Raw genomic sequence first — 14,838 nt, forward strand, 5'->3', positions numbered from 1 at the left:
TTAGGCCTGAGTTTTACATGGCAATGCATTACTCACCAGAGCGCATCATCCGTATCACCTGGGGCACAACAACCCCATGGTAAGCTGTAGACCTGGGGATGTGTAGTTGTGCTAGTAATGTAGGATAACAAGTAATAGTAATCTACAAAATGAGAGGCTAGAGAGGGCCTAGTTGTAAATGGATGAGAGTGATTGGCACTGGAATCGGCTGCCTGGGGAGGTGGTGGAGTTACCATCCCTGGAGGTGTTTAAGAGGAGGCTGGATGAGGCACTTTGAGCCATGGTTTAGTTAATTAGAAGGGTTAGGTGATAGGTTGAACTCGATGATCCTGGAGGTCTCTTCCAGCCTGTTTAATTCTGTGACTAGGGAATGATCCTTGCAATGCAGAGTAGTTATTCAAGCTTTTTTTCTGGCAGCAGCAGGATCTGCTGTAGAGTAGATGGAATTTTCTTCCCTGTGTGTTCTTCTGGAGCCCCTTTCTTCTCTACAGATTTTCAGTTGCAGCATGTCCCTACACATTAAAGTAAAGCAAGTTACACTATGCTGGAAGGTAGTGACAAGAGAACAGAGTGAGTGTGAGAAAAAGTGAGCTGGATGTCTCTTCTGCAATGATAGTAATATTGCAGCCTGCTCTGGCTAGAAATGTTAAGATATTGCCACCACAGCTATTTGCCACTTCACTTCTGCAGCTGATCACCCTTGAATGTGCAGTCAGTGCAGCAGCTGTTGCCTTTTGCTACCTTCAACTGAAAGGCCACTAAGGTTGGACCCGGGCTGGGTGGCCTCCTGAAGTTACATCTGACCCTGTGAGTACACGATGGTGGTCGCTGTCATCCTTCCTCTGCTTCTTATCTGCTATCCAGCACTCATCAGTTCCACACTCCAAATACCCAAGTTCTTGCATCTGGATTATCACAGCTCTTTTGAAATCCTGAGCTTAAAGAAACAATGGTTTGCATATCAGCATAAAGATTCTGCATTAAATTACCCTTAAAGTGTAGTTTATGGGTAGACAGACCCTGAAAGAGACTTGCATTCCGCTTCGTGACAATATACTGTGGTGTTTTTTCAACTCTTGCATGTGGAAGTAAATACCAAGACACGAGGATGTGTGGAGCCTTGGGATTCCCCGACAGGCCACTAGGTGGCACCCTGTACTCTCACGGAGTGCTCATTTCTTCCTCTCCACGCTGTGAGCAGCAGAAGTGTAGCATTAGCAGGCTCGTATTTTACCGACGCCTGCACTCCAGGTTGCAGATGGGTCAGCAGGAACCCTGACTGGACCACAAACAAATTAAAGGAGGAGGAGTGGAAGGGTGTGGGGAGAAGTCTGCAAGTAGCTGAGAGGTGAGAAGTAAATTTACAACTAACTGGTTTGTCTGTGACTCTCTTTTACCTTTGCTGCAAGATACTTGGAAGATGAGACAGTAGCTACTTTTCCTAGTGAGCAACCCGAAAGTGAGCTTTTTGTGGTCTTCATATACTGTTCAACTTGCTTTCATTGCAGCGAAAAATCAAACTTTCTGCCGCCACTTGGCATCCACTCAGCTCTGTAAGAGAGGCAGGATGGAGTTGTAGAAAGTCAGGGGTTTATAAAACACAAAATGGAACTCCTGTGCCTCAGCTAAAGCAAAGAGCTGGAGGGCTGTGACAGGCCAAGGTAAGGGTAGTGTACTGTAGGTGTGAAAGCTAAAAAGAGGAAAGCACTACGGCCTTAATCCCTCCTGTCCCTTTTAGCTTCTGCCAGGCCAGATTGCTTTAAGACTAGATTAAATTTCTAAGAAGGTGCAGCAGCTTGGCCTGAATAGTTCACCCTGTCTCTGTCCCCTCACGTTGTTGCTTTTTTGTCTTAGTAAGTGTTAGACCTGGCATTTCATAACCTGTAATGAAGTATGTTTAAAGGAGCAGAAACCAACAATCCAAGTATCTGCCTCCTGCATTGCTTAACTTGGAAGCACTCAATATTTGATTTTTCTTTATGTTTCACCAACCTCTGAACCATAATCTCTCTGCAAGTACCTTCTCTTCAGAGATCAGTCACTTGTGACACAGAAAGTGGGCTAAGATGTGGACTGGAGCTTAGGTAAGTCCTGGTACAGTATCTTTGGTATAGGAAAATGGTTTAGTTGGGGGGGGGGGGTAATTCTTCTAGTAACTCACTGATGGGAGGAACAACATGGGGCCTCTGCTCTTACTCCTTCCCACTCTTCTGGTTCCTCATCTTTGCTTTTCCACTGATGACTCATCTGTTCCCAGAAACATCCCAGAAATTAACTTCTTTGTTCCCAGGAGGGTTCAGTGGGTGTGCTGCCACCCATTTATAAACAGTTTTTGATTCACCAGGAGGGTGTGCATTGTATTTTGGGTGGCACAAGCACAGGAGTTGTGCAGCTCACTTGCTGATATGGTGCCTGCCTACAGATGTCAGCACAGCCTCTGCAGCACCTGCCTGCACGGTGGGATGCAGCTTGCCCCTAGCACCCACACATGACTTGAGGAAGCAGGGGCCAGTTTGTTCAGCTCAAGAGCAGCACGTCTGAGAAGCAAGAAATTATTCAAAGAGTGCAGTTCATTTCCTACCAGTTCAAATGCTCCTTCGTTTTGAGCATAGCACACCAAGTTCTAGGGGCTTGGCTTGTTCAATGTATAACTCAGCATGCAATTACTACTCTCCAGGCACTGCCCTCAGGGCCCTAGGAGGCTGTACTGTTTGTGGCATTCGGCACAGATAGCACATCAGTGGAAGGATATGGTACAAAGTCTGGGCTGTCCTGGCAGATGGCAACCAGAAATGTGCCAGAAGACTCATCCTGAAGTTAAAATATCCCAGGAGCTTCAGACAGGATAGCACCAGTATCAGATGCAGCATGGAAAACAGAGAGTGAAAGACTTCAGTCTTAAGTCTGCTGGCTTCTGTGGGATATGCTGCTAAAAATTATTTGGGCTACTCCTTTGATAGGCATTTAGCAGTACCTAGGTGGGAAATTTAACTTAAACTTAAGAAACAACTTTACTACAGGTGAGGGTGATTGAAAATGCAAACAGTTTGCCTGGAGAGGTTGTGGAGTCTCTGTTCCTCAAAGCTACTCCAACCCCAACTGAACACAGTCCTGGGCAGCCAGCCCTGGGTGACCCTGCTCAAGGACAGACCATCTCCAGGAGGCCCTTCTCACCTCAGCAGTCCCAAGTTTCAGCCTAACAACCTCGGCAACACTTCAGGACAGAAAATACAGCTGAAGGCAGCTAAGATCCACCTGCTTGCCCTTGCACTAACACAGCCCAGGAGTGCTCATGCCATCTCTAGCCATCAGTTTATTTTCTGCTGTAAGGCTCTTCCTCTCCCTTTGAGGTTTGGCAGGGGCAGCTCTTCTCATTTCCACCACCCAGCCATGCATATATCAGAGACTGGGGGACTTCAGGCTGTAGCTGGGCACATGCCACCTCACAAAGAAAGGCACAAGAAAGCCCTGTCCTGCCAAGTTGGGTGGAGGATCAGGTAGCTGGATTACCTTCTCTCATGGCCTGCCCTGGAAAGGCAGGTTTTAATTGCTGCTTCCTCCCCAAGCCACGCTGTGTAGGAGTGGGAGGATTATCAGTCTTGCAGATGGTGTGAATTAAAGCTCAGATGTAATTAACTCTGAGTGTACCTGTAAGAGATTTAGAAGGCAGGAAAAGCATTCAGTGACAGGTAACTAGGAGGTGTTTCAGGCACTGAGAAACCCCAGAAAACTAGCTGGTAACATTCCCCAGTCAGTCTGGCAGAGTTAAGTAGACACCACCCGGAAGGTTTTACTGCTAGCATTTGGGCTGATGCTTGGGTCTTGATACACAGTTCTGTTGAGGCAGACACACCTCCTAAGTGGTAAGTGATACCCTGACCTTGGAGGTGTTTGCAAAGTGTCATGGGCACAATGGCTGCTCTAAGGCCTCCCCAGAGTTTTCACTTCTCCAGGGTGGAAACCCAAACTCTCTCAGCCTTTCCTCATGTAAGAGGGGCTCCAGCCCTCTGATCGTATTGCGGATGCCCCTCTGCACTCGCTGTGCAAGGCCACCTCTTTCTGAGGCTGGGGACCCCAGAGCTGGACACACTACCCCAGGTAGCGTCTCACAAGAGCAGAGTAAAGGGACAGAATCACCTCCCTCAACCTGCTGAGTGTGCTTCTGTTGGTGCAGCCCAGCATATGGCTGGTTTTATCACTGAATTAAGACCCACACACTGGGGATAGCCCAAAAACCTGCAGCTTGGCTGCCAGCATGTGACAACACTTGGACAGCTCGTGCAGCCTGGAAGGATGCAACAGTGCTGGGTTAGCAGGGGGTAGAAGAGGCCCTCACACATGTGCAGGAGCAGCAATGGGAAGGGAATGTGTCAGGGAGGTAGGAGGCAGAGCTGTTGTTCTCCATGTCCTCATCCAAGGAAAGTATAGCAAATTTGCAAACCTACTGTTGTAAATGTTAGAGGTGTAACCAAACTACCTCCCACTGCTCTTACTCCTTCATCCCTGCACTGGTGGATGTTTAGTCATAGATAAAGCTGCCTAGTAGCTCAACAAGAGTTTACACCATCATAATCAACAACAAAAATGCCATTCAGCCAAAATACATGTCCTTGGATTGCCATTTTTGGTGTCTTTTTTAGGTTAACATAACAAAAAACCCCAAACTTTTGTTTGTGCAGCACAACATCCTCCTGCTAAAAGGGTGACTCTCTCTTTGTGGTCTCCAGGACACCAAGAACATGTTTTTTTTTCACAGAATCATAGCTGAAGACAGCTGATTCTCCCAAGCACATCCAACTACTCGGTGAGGAAGTGATGTTGTGTATCTGGAAACAGCCCCTGAAAAGAATCATCTGAACTTCACTCTCATACTTTAGTAGAAAAGCAATTAGTAGAATCATAGAATCAAGCAGGTTGGAAGACACCTCCAACATCATCCAGTCCAATCTAGCACCCAGCCCTATCCAATCAAAAGCCTCATCCAGGCTTTGCTTGGACACCTCCGGGGATGGTGACTCCACCACCTCCCTGGGCAGCCCATTCCAATGCCAATCACTCTCTCTGCCAACAACTTCCTCCTAACATCCACCCTGGACCTTCCCTGGCACAACTTGAGACTGTGTCCCCTTGTTCTATTGCTGCTTGTCTGGGAGACGAGTCCAACCCCCACCTGGCTACAACCTCCCTTCAGGTAGTTGCAGGCAGCAACACTCCCTGAGCCTCTTCTTCTCCAGGCTCTTCGGGAGATGCCTTGTCTCGGTGAGGACAGCAGAGGGACCCGGCCGCTCGCTCTTGCTCCCAGCTGTTCCCGGAAGCTGGTTCCAGAGGCATTTTTGCACTGCCGGTCACAGCCCTGCGCTGGGCAGTCACATGCAGCAACTGTCCTGCAACCGCCCCTGCAGCCTGCGGCTTGTCCCGGGCTCGCAGGAGGCTCCTCACTCCTCCCGTCAAACACACCTGCTCCTCGGCCAGGGCACCGCACATCGGCGCACGGCAGCTCTCAGCTACACACAGCTGTTCCCTACTTTTGTTACCTTAAATACTTTCATGTTTCCCCACCTGCCCTAGGAGGGCATTTTAGGTTAAAAACGACATAAGCAGTCCATAAACTTCTTTCTTTACCTACACGCCATTAGAGTGCTACAAGAGCCAACTTAGCAGAGTTCTTGCTTGCTCACAAAAATAGGACTGCAGAACATGTGCCCAGCATCATATTAGTCATTATTGTACAGTGGGTGGGGAAGTGAAAGTGAAGGGAAGATAAACATGCCCAATCCAGCAGCTCAAAGGTTGCTCTTTGCTATCAGGAACATCATCAACTGGACTCTAATCTCAGAAAACACATTTTGTTATTACCCACTGCCCCGGTTCCCTTTGCCAAACATTTGTGGTGTCTACAATCACACAGACCTCGGAGAAATATTGTCTTCTTGACACCCAAAGACGTTGCCAAGTCACTCACACAAAACCAGTCCTTTTGATGTATCTTTCAGTCCCAGTAGCCCAAAGGATTGCACTCACCAACAACCAAGACTGTAGGTTTCAGGTTTGGGGATGGTGCTGTCAGTTTCTTGATCGTGAGTGGTTCGTTGGGATTCGCTCCTACGTCCATTGCACGGACCGGCTTCTCAGGATTGCAACAGCAATTAACCAAGCTCCAAAACCCTGCTCTCCTCCTGTTTGTTAGAGCTGCCAGCATGTCCTCTGTTGTAACACACTCTTAATTAAAAGCTTCATAAAATTAGTTTACATGCAGTAAAGTAAGCAAGATACATTTACAGGCCTTAAGATAGTTCTGATCCCTTTTTTGCTTGGCTTTTTGTTTGACCCTTGTTTTCTTTAAGGTAGCAAAACACCAACTCACAACCTTCATTGTCCCTCAGCACCACATCTCTGACTCAGTCACCTCCCTGGGGAGCCTCTTCCAGTGTTTGATAACTCTTGCAGTGAGCAAGTTTCAGGTATTAAGCTTTCTGTTTGTGAGAAGCAAAACCTCTGCATTTTAGTTAATTGAGATTTATCTTTTATTTGAAAGTGAAAATAAATTTGCACCACACAAAGTCTTGAAACAAGGCCAGAGGAGAAACTGTTTCCACGCTGGCAAACCACACTGACACAGAGGCAGGCCCCCAAGGAACACTGGATCCCTGTGGTGAATATTCAGAACTGAATTTTCTGTTTCCCAGTGCCAGCAGCATTTGAAATTGAAAGAAAGGTTTCCAGTTGAGACACTACCCCAAAGCAGTGAGTCAGCTGTGTGTGACACTGCTACGTTTTCAGTCCAGCTCTGTGTTTTACATCCCCTGCTACTCAATGAGAGGCATGCCCTGCAAACCTTCAGCATTTATCATCACACTGTACACAAGGCAGTTAGAACAAATTCTCCAGAAGAACCCACAAACTACCACCAACAGAAGCTTAATCTCAAGCTGCACATTTAAGATGAGGGAAAAAGAATGCCTAACATTCAACATATTCAACTGGAAGGCAGACAAAAAACAACTCCTAGCTCAAGCAAAAAGTTATGAACCTCTCTTGACCAGAGCTAAAGTTACGCTGTTTTACAGCACACATCCATGAAGAGAATGGATGGATGGAATGTATCAACAACTCTTACCTGAGGCAAACACACTGTGGAGTCTTTCTCCCCACATTCTTTCCCAAAGCAGACACCTCTACCATATTTTTATATGGCAAGTTCCACATTCCTCATGCCCACCCACATGTGTTTTATCTTGGTTTCACGCATCAGCCTCTTACCATTTCTGTTCAGCTCATCTGTTCCTCTCTGATCTGCTAAAGACTTGAACTTATCCCCACTGGTTTGGTGATTTGCATCTCATCTGCCCCTTCTGCTTTTGGAGCCAGCATCCAAACTTAGGATGAATGTGCTGTATATTCACTTAACTTCAAAGCTGTGGGGAAAAGCTGGATGGAATTAAGTGGTAGCAAAAGTCAACACAGCGAATTCTCTGGAACTGTGTTTTTGTAAGACAGAGGACCTTGAACCTGCTTCTCTCAGCTGCTATCCACTCCTATCAGACAGGGTCAGGCAACTCAGATTCAACAGATGCTTTGGAGTCAGCACAGCTCCAATGACAATGCAACAGCACAAACAGACTTCAATGCAATTACAGTGATTACTTACATTCAACCTTTATTTTACATTCACACAAAAAAAAGTTAACTATTTTATATGAAATCTGACTATAGGAGACCCAAATTTCTGCAGATCCATCCCCACCTCCCCTCAAAATAAAACAGATGAGATACAGATCTGGTTAAGTCCCATGAATTTCTTCAAAGTCTTTGCTATTCAGTACTCAGAAACTCCCACTATGTGTTTCTCAGATGTATGCAGCTATTTGCCTATCTGCATGACTGCAGCCAAGATACATGTGCTAGACTTGGGGAGTTACTTATTATCCATTAGCACTCTCCCCTCTTCTTCAAAGCATTCAGCAAGCACAAAAATGGTACTTCCCAGTCTGATTATGCTTATCAGTACAACTTAAGAGGTATGATCTTTCCATTAATGATTTTACAGCTGGTCAGCACAGCCAGATGTTTTACATAAGGTACCAGTCATGTGCTATCTCCCTTTCATTTACAAGAGTTCTTTTTCTTCTGAGAAACACCTGAGACTTAATCTTTCCTTTGTGCAGTGCTTGATTTCACTACGCAAAATGACCAAAACCATCAGGTTTACACAAGACAGTTTCAAGTGCTAGAAAGGTTTCTTCCTTGTTCAGCATTAGATGGGGACATGAGAGAACATGTAAGAAGTCACACAGCATTGAAGCATGAAAAATGCTGCAAAGCACTTTGGGATCAGGTCAGTGCTGTTGCACTTAAGATTTCATCTGAGCACACCTTAGAGAAGAATTGCACAGAACAGGGACCCAAGTGCTATGAGGGCTACACTAGGGCTGGCAGATTCATCTAGAAACCCAGGTAACTTCAAATCATAGAACTGACCAGGTTGGAAGAGACCTCCAAGATCATCCAGTCCAACCTAGCACCCAGCCCTAGCCAGTCAACTAGACCATGGCACTAAATGCCTCAGCCAGGCTTTTTTTCAACACCTCCAAGATCATCCAGTCCAAACTAGCACCCAGCCCTGTCCAATCAACTAGACCATGGCACTAAGTGCCTCATCCAGGCTTTTCCTGAATCAGCTGCAGACAAGCACGCACAGGGGGGGGTTCCACAATGGCAGATGCACAACCAGCCCTACATTTCTTTGATTACCATACAGGCATTACAAAGCTCATGAAAAAGCTGAGGGAAATGGGGTGGCATCTTGCACGTATTGGCAGCTGTTGACTCTACCAATCTTCTGCCACCTTCAAAGGCCTCTGAATTCACTAAGAGCCATGTAAGAGCTCCTCTTCTACAAATCCTATTTGAAAAGGGCTTTCATTTGCTTATGTACCTGTCAGAAAGTGGTGAAAAAAAAAACAACAGAGCTGCCTCTATAGCCAGCCAGTCTAAACTTGGTAATGTTTTTGATGGAGAAAATAATGAAGAAAATGATCACCACAGACAGACAGATTGTTGTTTTGGTTCGTTTGCTTGTTTTTGTTTGTTCTCTTGGTTGGGCATTTTTGTTTGGATTTGGATTTGGTTCCTTGTTGGTTTGTTTCCAGGCTGTAAGGCAACCTAAAAAAAAAAGAACAAAACCAAAAACCCCACCAAAACAAACACCCCACCAAAACCCAGATGCCCCCCACAACCAGGGAGGTATTTATAAATGAGCTGCTACAGGGTAGCTGTCACCAAAGTTACAAAGACTCCAAATAACCACATAGTTTTCAAGAACCTTTATACATATTTTTTTTTTAATTAGATTAGCTTTGCAAGCAATTTGAGAGCTCTTTCATAATGAACACTGCTTTTCAAATTACACAAGTTTATAGGCAACCTGTAAATGAATCCTGAATTTCTTTGCCTGCTATAGATAAAGGTCTCGTATTTCACAGCCAGCTAACATCATAAAAATAGCATTATGAAGCTTTATCTTTAACCAGGACTAGACACATACAGATCATAAAACAGTTTAAAAATAGTTTTAAATCAAGGACCTGCTTGGTGATGCTCAAGACTGAATATTCAACCGACATGAAATGAACAGTTTCTAAAGGACATGGAAGAAATGGATGACCTGATTTGTTGACCCTATAGTAATGACTTACATGGAGTGAAAAATTAAGCACTTTTTAAACCTCTCTGGCAAGCATAAACCTACAGTGTGATTAGGATACGCCCTGTAACTGCCTAAGTTTGAATTACAGAGGGACTGAAATGAGTTTAAAGGCTTATGCTTGCAGTTCTAAAACAAAACCAACCAAACCTCCTTTAAAGTAGCACTAAAGATGAAGTAGAAGAGGTGTTTTGTTTTTTTTTTTTGCTTGTTTCATTGGTAGCCTACATGCACTGCAGACCAGACAGTAATGAAGATTTGCACTCCTTGGCCAGGTTGGCAGAGGCACTTGCAGTAAAGGGATCCTGTCTATTTTTCTGGGAAGAAAAAGAAGGAAAAGGAAGAGAACAGTGAAGGGCAAAAAAGAAAAGCAGAATAAAACTGGGATTTCTGTTGGTTCTCCTACATGATATACCAATACTGATTTTTCCCCCCCTTCTGTCAGTTTGTTATATAAACAATGAGCTTTTTTCATGTTTTACATGAACAATAGTAGCCTTTTTAATAAAAAATTACTGAGCTTTCCATAGAAAAGGTCTCCAATTGAATACAAACTATACAGATGTTAAAATGGTCAGAAGCTGTAATATATACAGAAATATTTCTGTACACTCACATTGTTTTGGCTAAGTAAGGAAACAAGGGACAGATAGAAAATTGCATTGGGTAAGTTCATCAACTCCCAAACTTCTGAAACTATGAATGCTTGTCTATTATACGTTTGCTTCTGTTTTCTTAAGCTTTTAAAGCTCAGGGAAAAAAAATAAACTAAAAAAAAAGTCCATCACATCTATTTCTTAAGAATAAGAATATCAAAGTTCCTGCACATCTGACTTTTATTCTGTGATGTCCCCTCTCCTTAATAAAATGAAAACAATGTAAAAGAAAGCAAATGTTTTCTTACTAAATCAAAGGGCAGAGCCTTTTGTGAGAAAATCCTTCAGCACAGTGAAAACCTAACGATGTATTGCACAAGGAGCCTACAGTGATGCACTTCAGCTTCAGTGTGCTGACCATCTCCTTGATGCTATATAATAGATCAAGGTGTCAACTTACAGACTGCATAGGACACCAACATTTGAAAAGGAAATTAACAAAAGAAAAGAAGAGTGAATTTTAGATATTCTATTAACTTATGTACAAAGGAAAAGGGGGTGGCAAGTATACTTTAGAAAAGGGAGAAAGCTCAACATTTTCTGTCAAGTATGTAAGGAGGTTCTGGGTACCTCTAATAGCCTAGGAAAGCCCTTGTATACTCTTGTAACTTAATGGTATTTACCAGGTCCCCAAAGCCAATGACAGCAACTGATAGTGTCAAGTTCACTTAGTGCCAGTCACTTAAAAAAAACACCCAAACAAACAACACTCCCCCCCCAACAAACCACCAAAAACACTTCCTATACTCTCCCTCCCCCCCCCAAAAAAAACCCAAACAGAACAAACAAAACTCAAAAATCAAACCCCTCAACTCAACACACAACCAAAAAAGAAACCCAAAACAAACCCAAACTAAAAAACAATCAAACCCCCAAAACAAACAACCAGAAAATCCAAAAGAAAACCCCAAACCAGAAAACAAAGAGACAGAAACTTCCCCTCCGTGGATTGAACGAACAAAACCCACAAACTGATGTTAGTAATAGTGAGATACTGATTGGTTTCTGTTAATAAGGTACAAGAGGACATAGTAAAAAAAAAAAACCAAAAACCAAACAACCAAAGCAAAACAAAACAGAACAAACCCCACAAAACAATACAGCAGCAATCTTTAAAAGTTAAGATTAGTGTGAGATATGATATAAAACAATCATGTTTTTAACTGGTAATTAAAGTGCTCCTTTTCTGACTTAAGGTGTAAAGAAAATTAAAGTGATTATCAGTTACTGGCAACCCTTAGATTAAATTAGGTCTTTCATGGCAGAGGAGAAGAGTATGAACAGTTTTACAAAAATAGATCCATGTTAATTTGGAGAATATTGTATTTTTTTTTTATCTTTTTTTTTTCCTCTTTTTTTTTCTTTTTTTTTTTCTTTATCTTTTTCTTTTTCTTTTTTTTTTTTTAAGACTCAATTTTTGATAAACTGTACCTGGTCATACAAAAATTACCCAAAAATTCAAACTTTTACCATATAAAAAAAGGGAGAGATGAATTGGAATCAGCTGGATGACAAATCTGGCAAAATATAAGGATGGACAAATTCTATGTAGGGCACTTATTTATGTCCAGATGCATATGCTGTTTCTTACTGATTGCTTATCTTCTTCACATAAGCAGTCACAGGCCTGGAGTCACAATCACATAGTACAACGCTTCAGCGGTCAAAGAACCTTCTATCTGATGCAACATTGAAATACTGTTTGTTTCTTTATTAAAACGTTGGTTTGTTGTTGATTTTCCTTTATCTTGTTATTCACATTCAGAAGTTAATAGATAGCATCAAGATTTAGCAGGGAGAATAGCAAGGGGAGTTGCTAAATCAGAGGCTTATAAAATGTCTTTCCCAACTGAGTCAGAAGGTTTATTAAGTTCAACCCTCACACCTTTTTCACCTGCAGAAATATGAAAATGAAATAGGAATTATTTTTCAGCATTTATCAACAAAGTACAGTCTATCAAACTGCTACATCAACCTCCAGATTCATTCTGAGAGAGTACTTCAAAGATATGTACATATGATCGAGCAGGATTTTTGTATATACTCTGTAACCCTGGTTACTCATTCTCTCTAGAAGTGGACCTGCACTGGGCTGATAAAGTAGAAGCCTGGATGCTTCATGTCATATGGGCAGTTCTGTAGCTCATCTGAGGATATTGTCTATTACTCCATGTCAGAATATTTAGAGTTTCTGGTTATCTACCTTTGTAAAGAAACTGAGCAGCTTTTAAGATGTAATGCTGCACTTGACTTGCTGCTAACAAACCACCAAAACCCAAACAGAAAACCACCAACCAACCCACACCTTTTCTGTCCTTTTCTGTATATAGATATCCTCAAGTATTCCTGTTGCAGTTAGTGAGGGATAAACTCAGTAGAAGATGAACCCCCTTATGTTCTAGCCAGTCCTCAGAGGACATAGAAGGGCTAGGGGATTCATCTCATAACAAATTAAGCCATTACTAAATGTAACGACCCCGAACAAAAGTTTGACTATCAAAACTGTGCTAGTTTGAGCCTAGCTGGGATATTTTAGTGAGAGGAATTAGATTACAGGCTGTGAAAAGGAAACAATGGTGATGGCTACTTCACTCATAGGCTTGCTGAGATGTATAAGAACAAGAACATAAACAAGATAACACAGTTGCTGTGCGACTCTGTCTGCCTGCACTTTTCTCCCTAACCTGCTGCCTATGTAACTAATCCTTCTGCTTTCTAACCCCCCTGGCCAATCCTCCAAATTCATCTTGAACATAAGACAAAGTCTGGGATAAGGTAGAGGGGTGAGGAGGTACAAGGGTGGTTGGAAGCCTCTCCTGGGGACTCTGGTTTCTGGGAAGGCTGTTGTGTTTCTGTATTACTTTTAACTTGTCTATTTCTGTCTATAGCTGCATATATTATAAATACCTGCTTCTATACTGTGCTAAGCTGTAGATATAAAGCTTCATTCTTAATTCCCAGCTCAGCTGAGTGTAGCCTGGGTGATTTCATAAGAGTGGGTGGGTGGGTAACACCCAAACCATCACAAAAACATTAGCAGACAGTGTATGCCATGTTCAAGAAAAAGCCACACATAGTGTAACTAAATCCATGCACCATGACAGTAAGCCAAAAATGAATATTCTTCTATTTCAGGATGTTTTATTCTGTAATTTTATATCTTATTGTCAGCAGAAAACAAAAAGCATTGTGCATACTTCTTGCTGCAGATACAAGGCAAAGACTGTAATTTTAATTGCAAACAAAACCTGAAATCACAACAAGGTGATACTACACAGCAAACCACCACGGAAATCTAGACAGTGCCTCCAAATCAGACTTTCTTCTTTCAGTGCCTGAAGTTTAAGGGGAACCTGAAGGAGGAGGGCCTTGGTGGGGAGCATCTTCCCTGTAGACACAAGTCTACCCAAGCAATTTCACTGCACTTGAAAGGACAGCAGCTGAAGCTGCATGAAGACAACTGAAACAACTCAAATCCAGCTAAGCTGGCTCCAGGAGCTGTGCAGTGACACAAAGTCCAGCTCGGACACACAGGCAGGCTTCCTGTCAAGTCCAGGCAGGCATTATCCAGCATTTCAACTGCTTAGGAACTCATCGTGCCTCACTGGGCACATGCCACTGAACAGTGGGACAGCCTGCCTGGCCAGAGCTGAGGGACTCCCTGCACTTCTTCACAAGTCACTTCTGCACTGCTCTGACCACTCCTGAAATGCTCAAAGACACTGACTGCATCAAAAGAGGCTGAGCTGAGCTGCAGCTTTCACAGCTGCTAGACAGCTCTGCGCCTACTTACGAGCTTCAGATGCCTAAGAGCAATGAATGGAAATCTCATTAGGAAATGACAGGCACATCTTCAACATCACTGGTTTTGGTACTCTTGGGAAAAAAAAAAAACCCAAACTGTGGAGAAACTGGTCCTGTGCATGTGTAAACTTGTGGTACACCTTATCTTGTGCGGTTTTGTTTGGGTTTGGTTTATTTAAACTACTGCAATAGGAATACAAAATCATGGTGGCAATTACATGCATGACAAGTCCTAGGCAATTTCTCTTTATAATGCTAATTTGAACAGGAAAATTAGATCAACTTCCTCTTGAGGGAGAAACTAGAAAAGGACAACAGATGCTAGACATGCAGAATTGGAAACTGAGGAAGTAACCTCATTCTTTGAGTTCACATTTTAATTTTAAGCTTTGTTTTTCCAACTTAGAGATGCTAATCAAGGTAAGTTGCATTCACTTCTTGTATCACTGTATCTGATCTGTGCCTCTCAGGCTCAGCTGTATTTATCCCCCCACATCTCTTAGAGTGACAAGACTAGGGAGAAACTGTATCCCCCATATAAACACACTGAACAGCCTCGGGCCAGAGGAAGTGTGGGCAGGACAAAGCACCGACCTGGATTTCCCAAGTCACTGCCTAGCAGCTCAAACACTGAGTCACCTTCCCAGTAAAACTTGACTTGAGTTGCACTGTTTT

The 14,838-nt window shown here is 43.2% G+C and overlaps 1 protein-coding gene across 1 annotated transcript in view; it reads right to left on the minus strand.

Moving 5' to 3' along the window:
* Window positions 1-12,042: 12,042 nt before the first annotated feature.
* EGLN1 (egl-9 family hypoxia inducible factor 1) overlaps window positions 12,043-14,838 on the minus strand; it is a 40,045-nt gene continuing 37,249 nt past the window's right edge. The window contains exon 5 of the mRNA XM_064158525.1: window positions 12,043-12,253. Coding sequence (XP_064014595.1) covers window positions 12,189-12,253 — 65 coding nt within the window. The 3' untranslated portion in view covers window positions 12,043-12,188. The remainder of the gene's footprint in view (window positions 12,254-14,838) is intronic.

The sequence above is a fragment of the Pogoniulus pusillus genome, chromosome 18 (genome assembly GCF_015220805.1).
Source record: "Pogoniulus pusillus isolate bPogPus1 chromosome 18, bPogPus1.pri, whole genome shotgun sequence".
Taxonomy (NCBI): Eukaryota; Metazoa; Chordata; class Aves; order Piciformes; family Lybiidae; genus Pogoniulus; species Pogoniulus pusillus.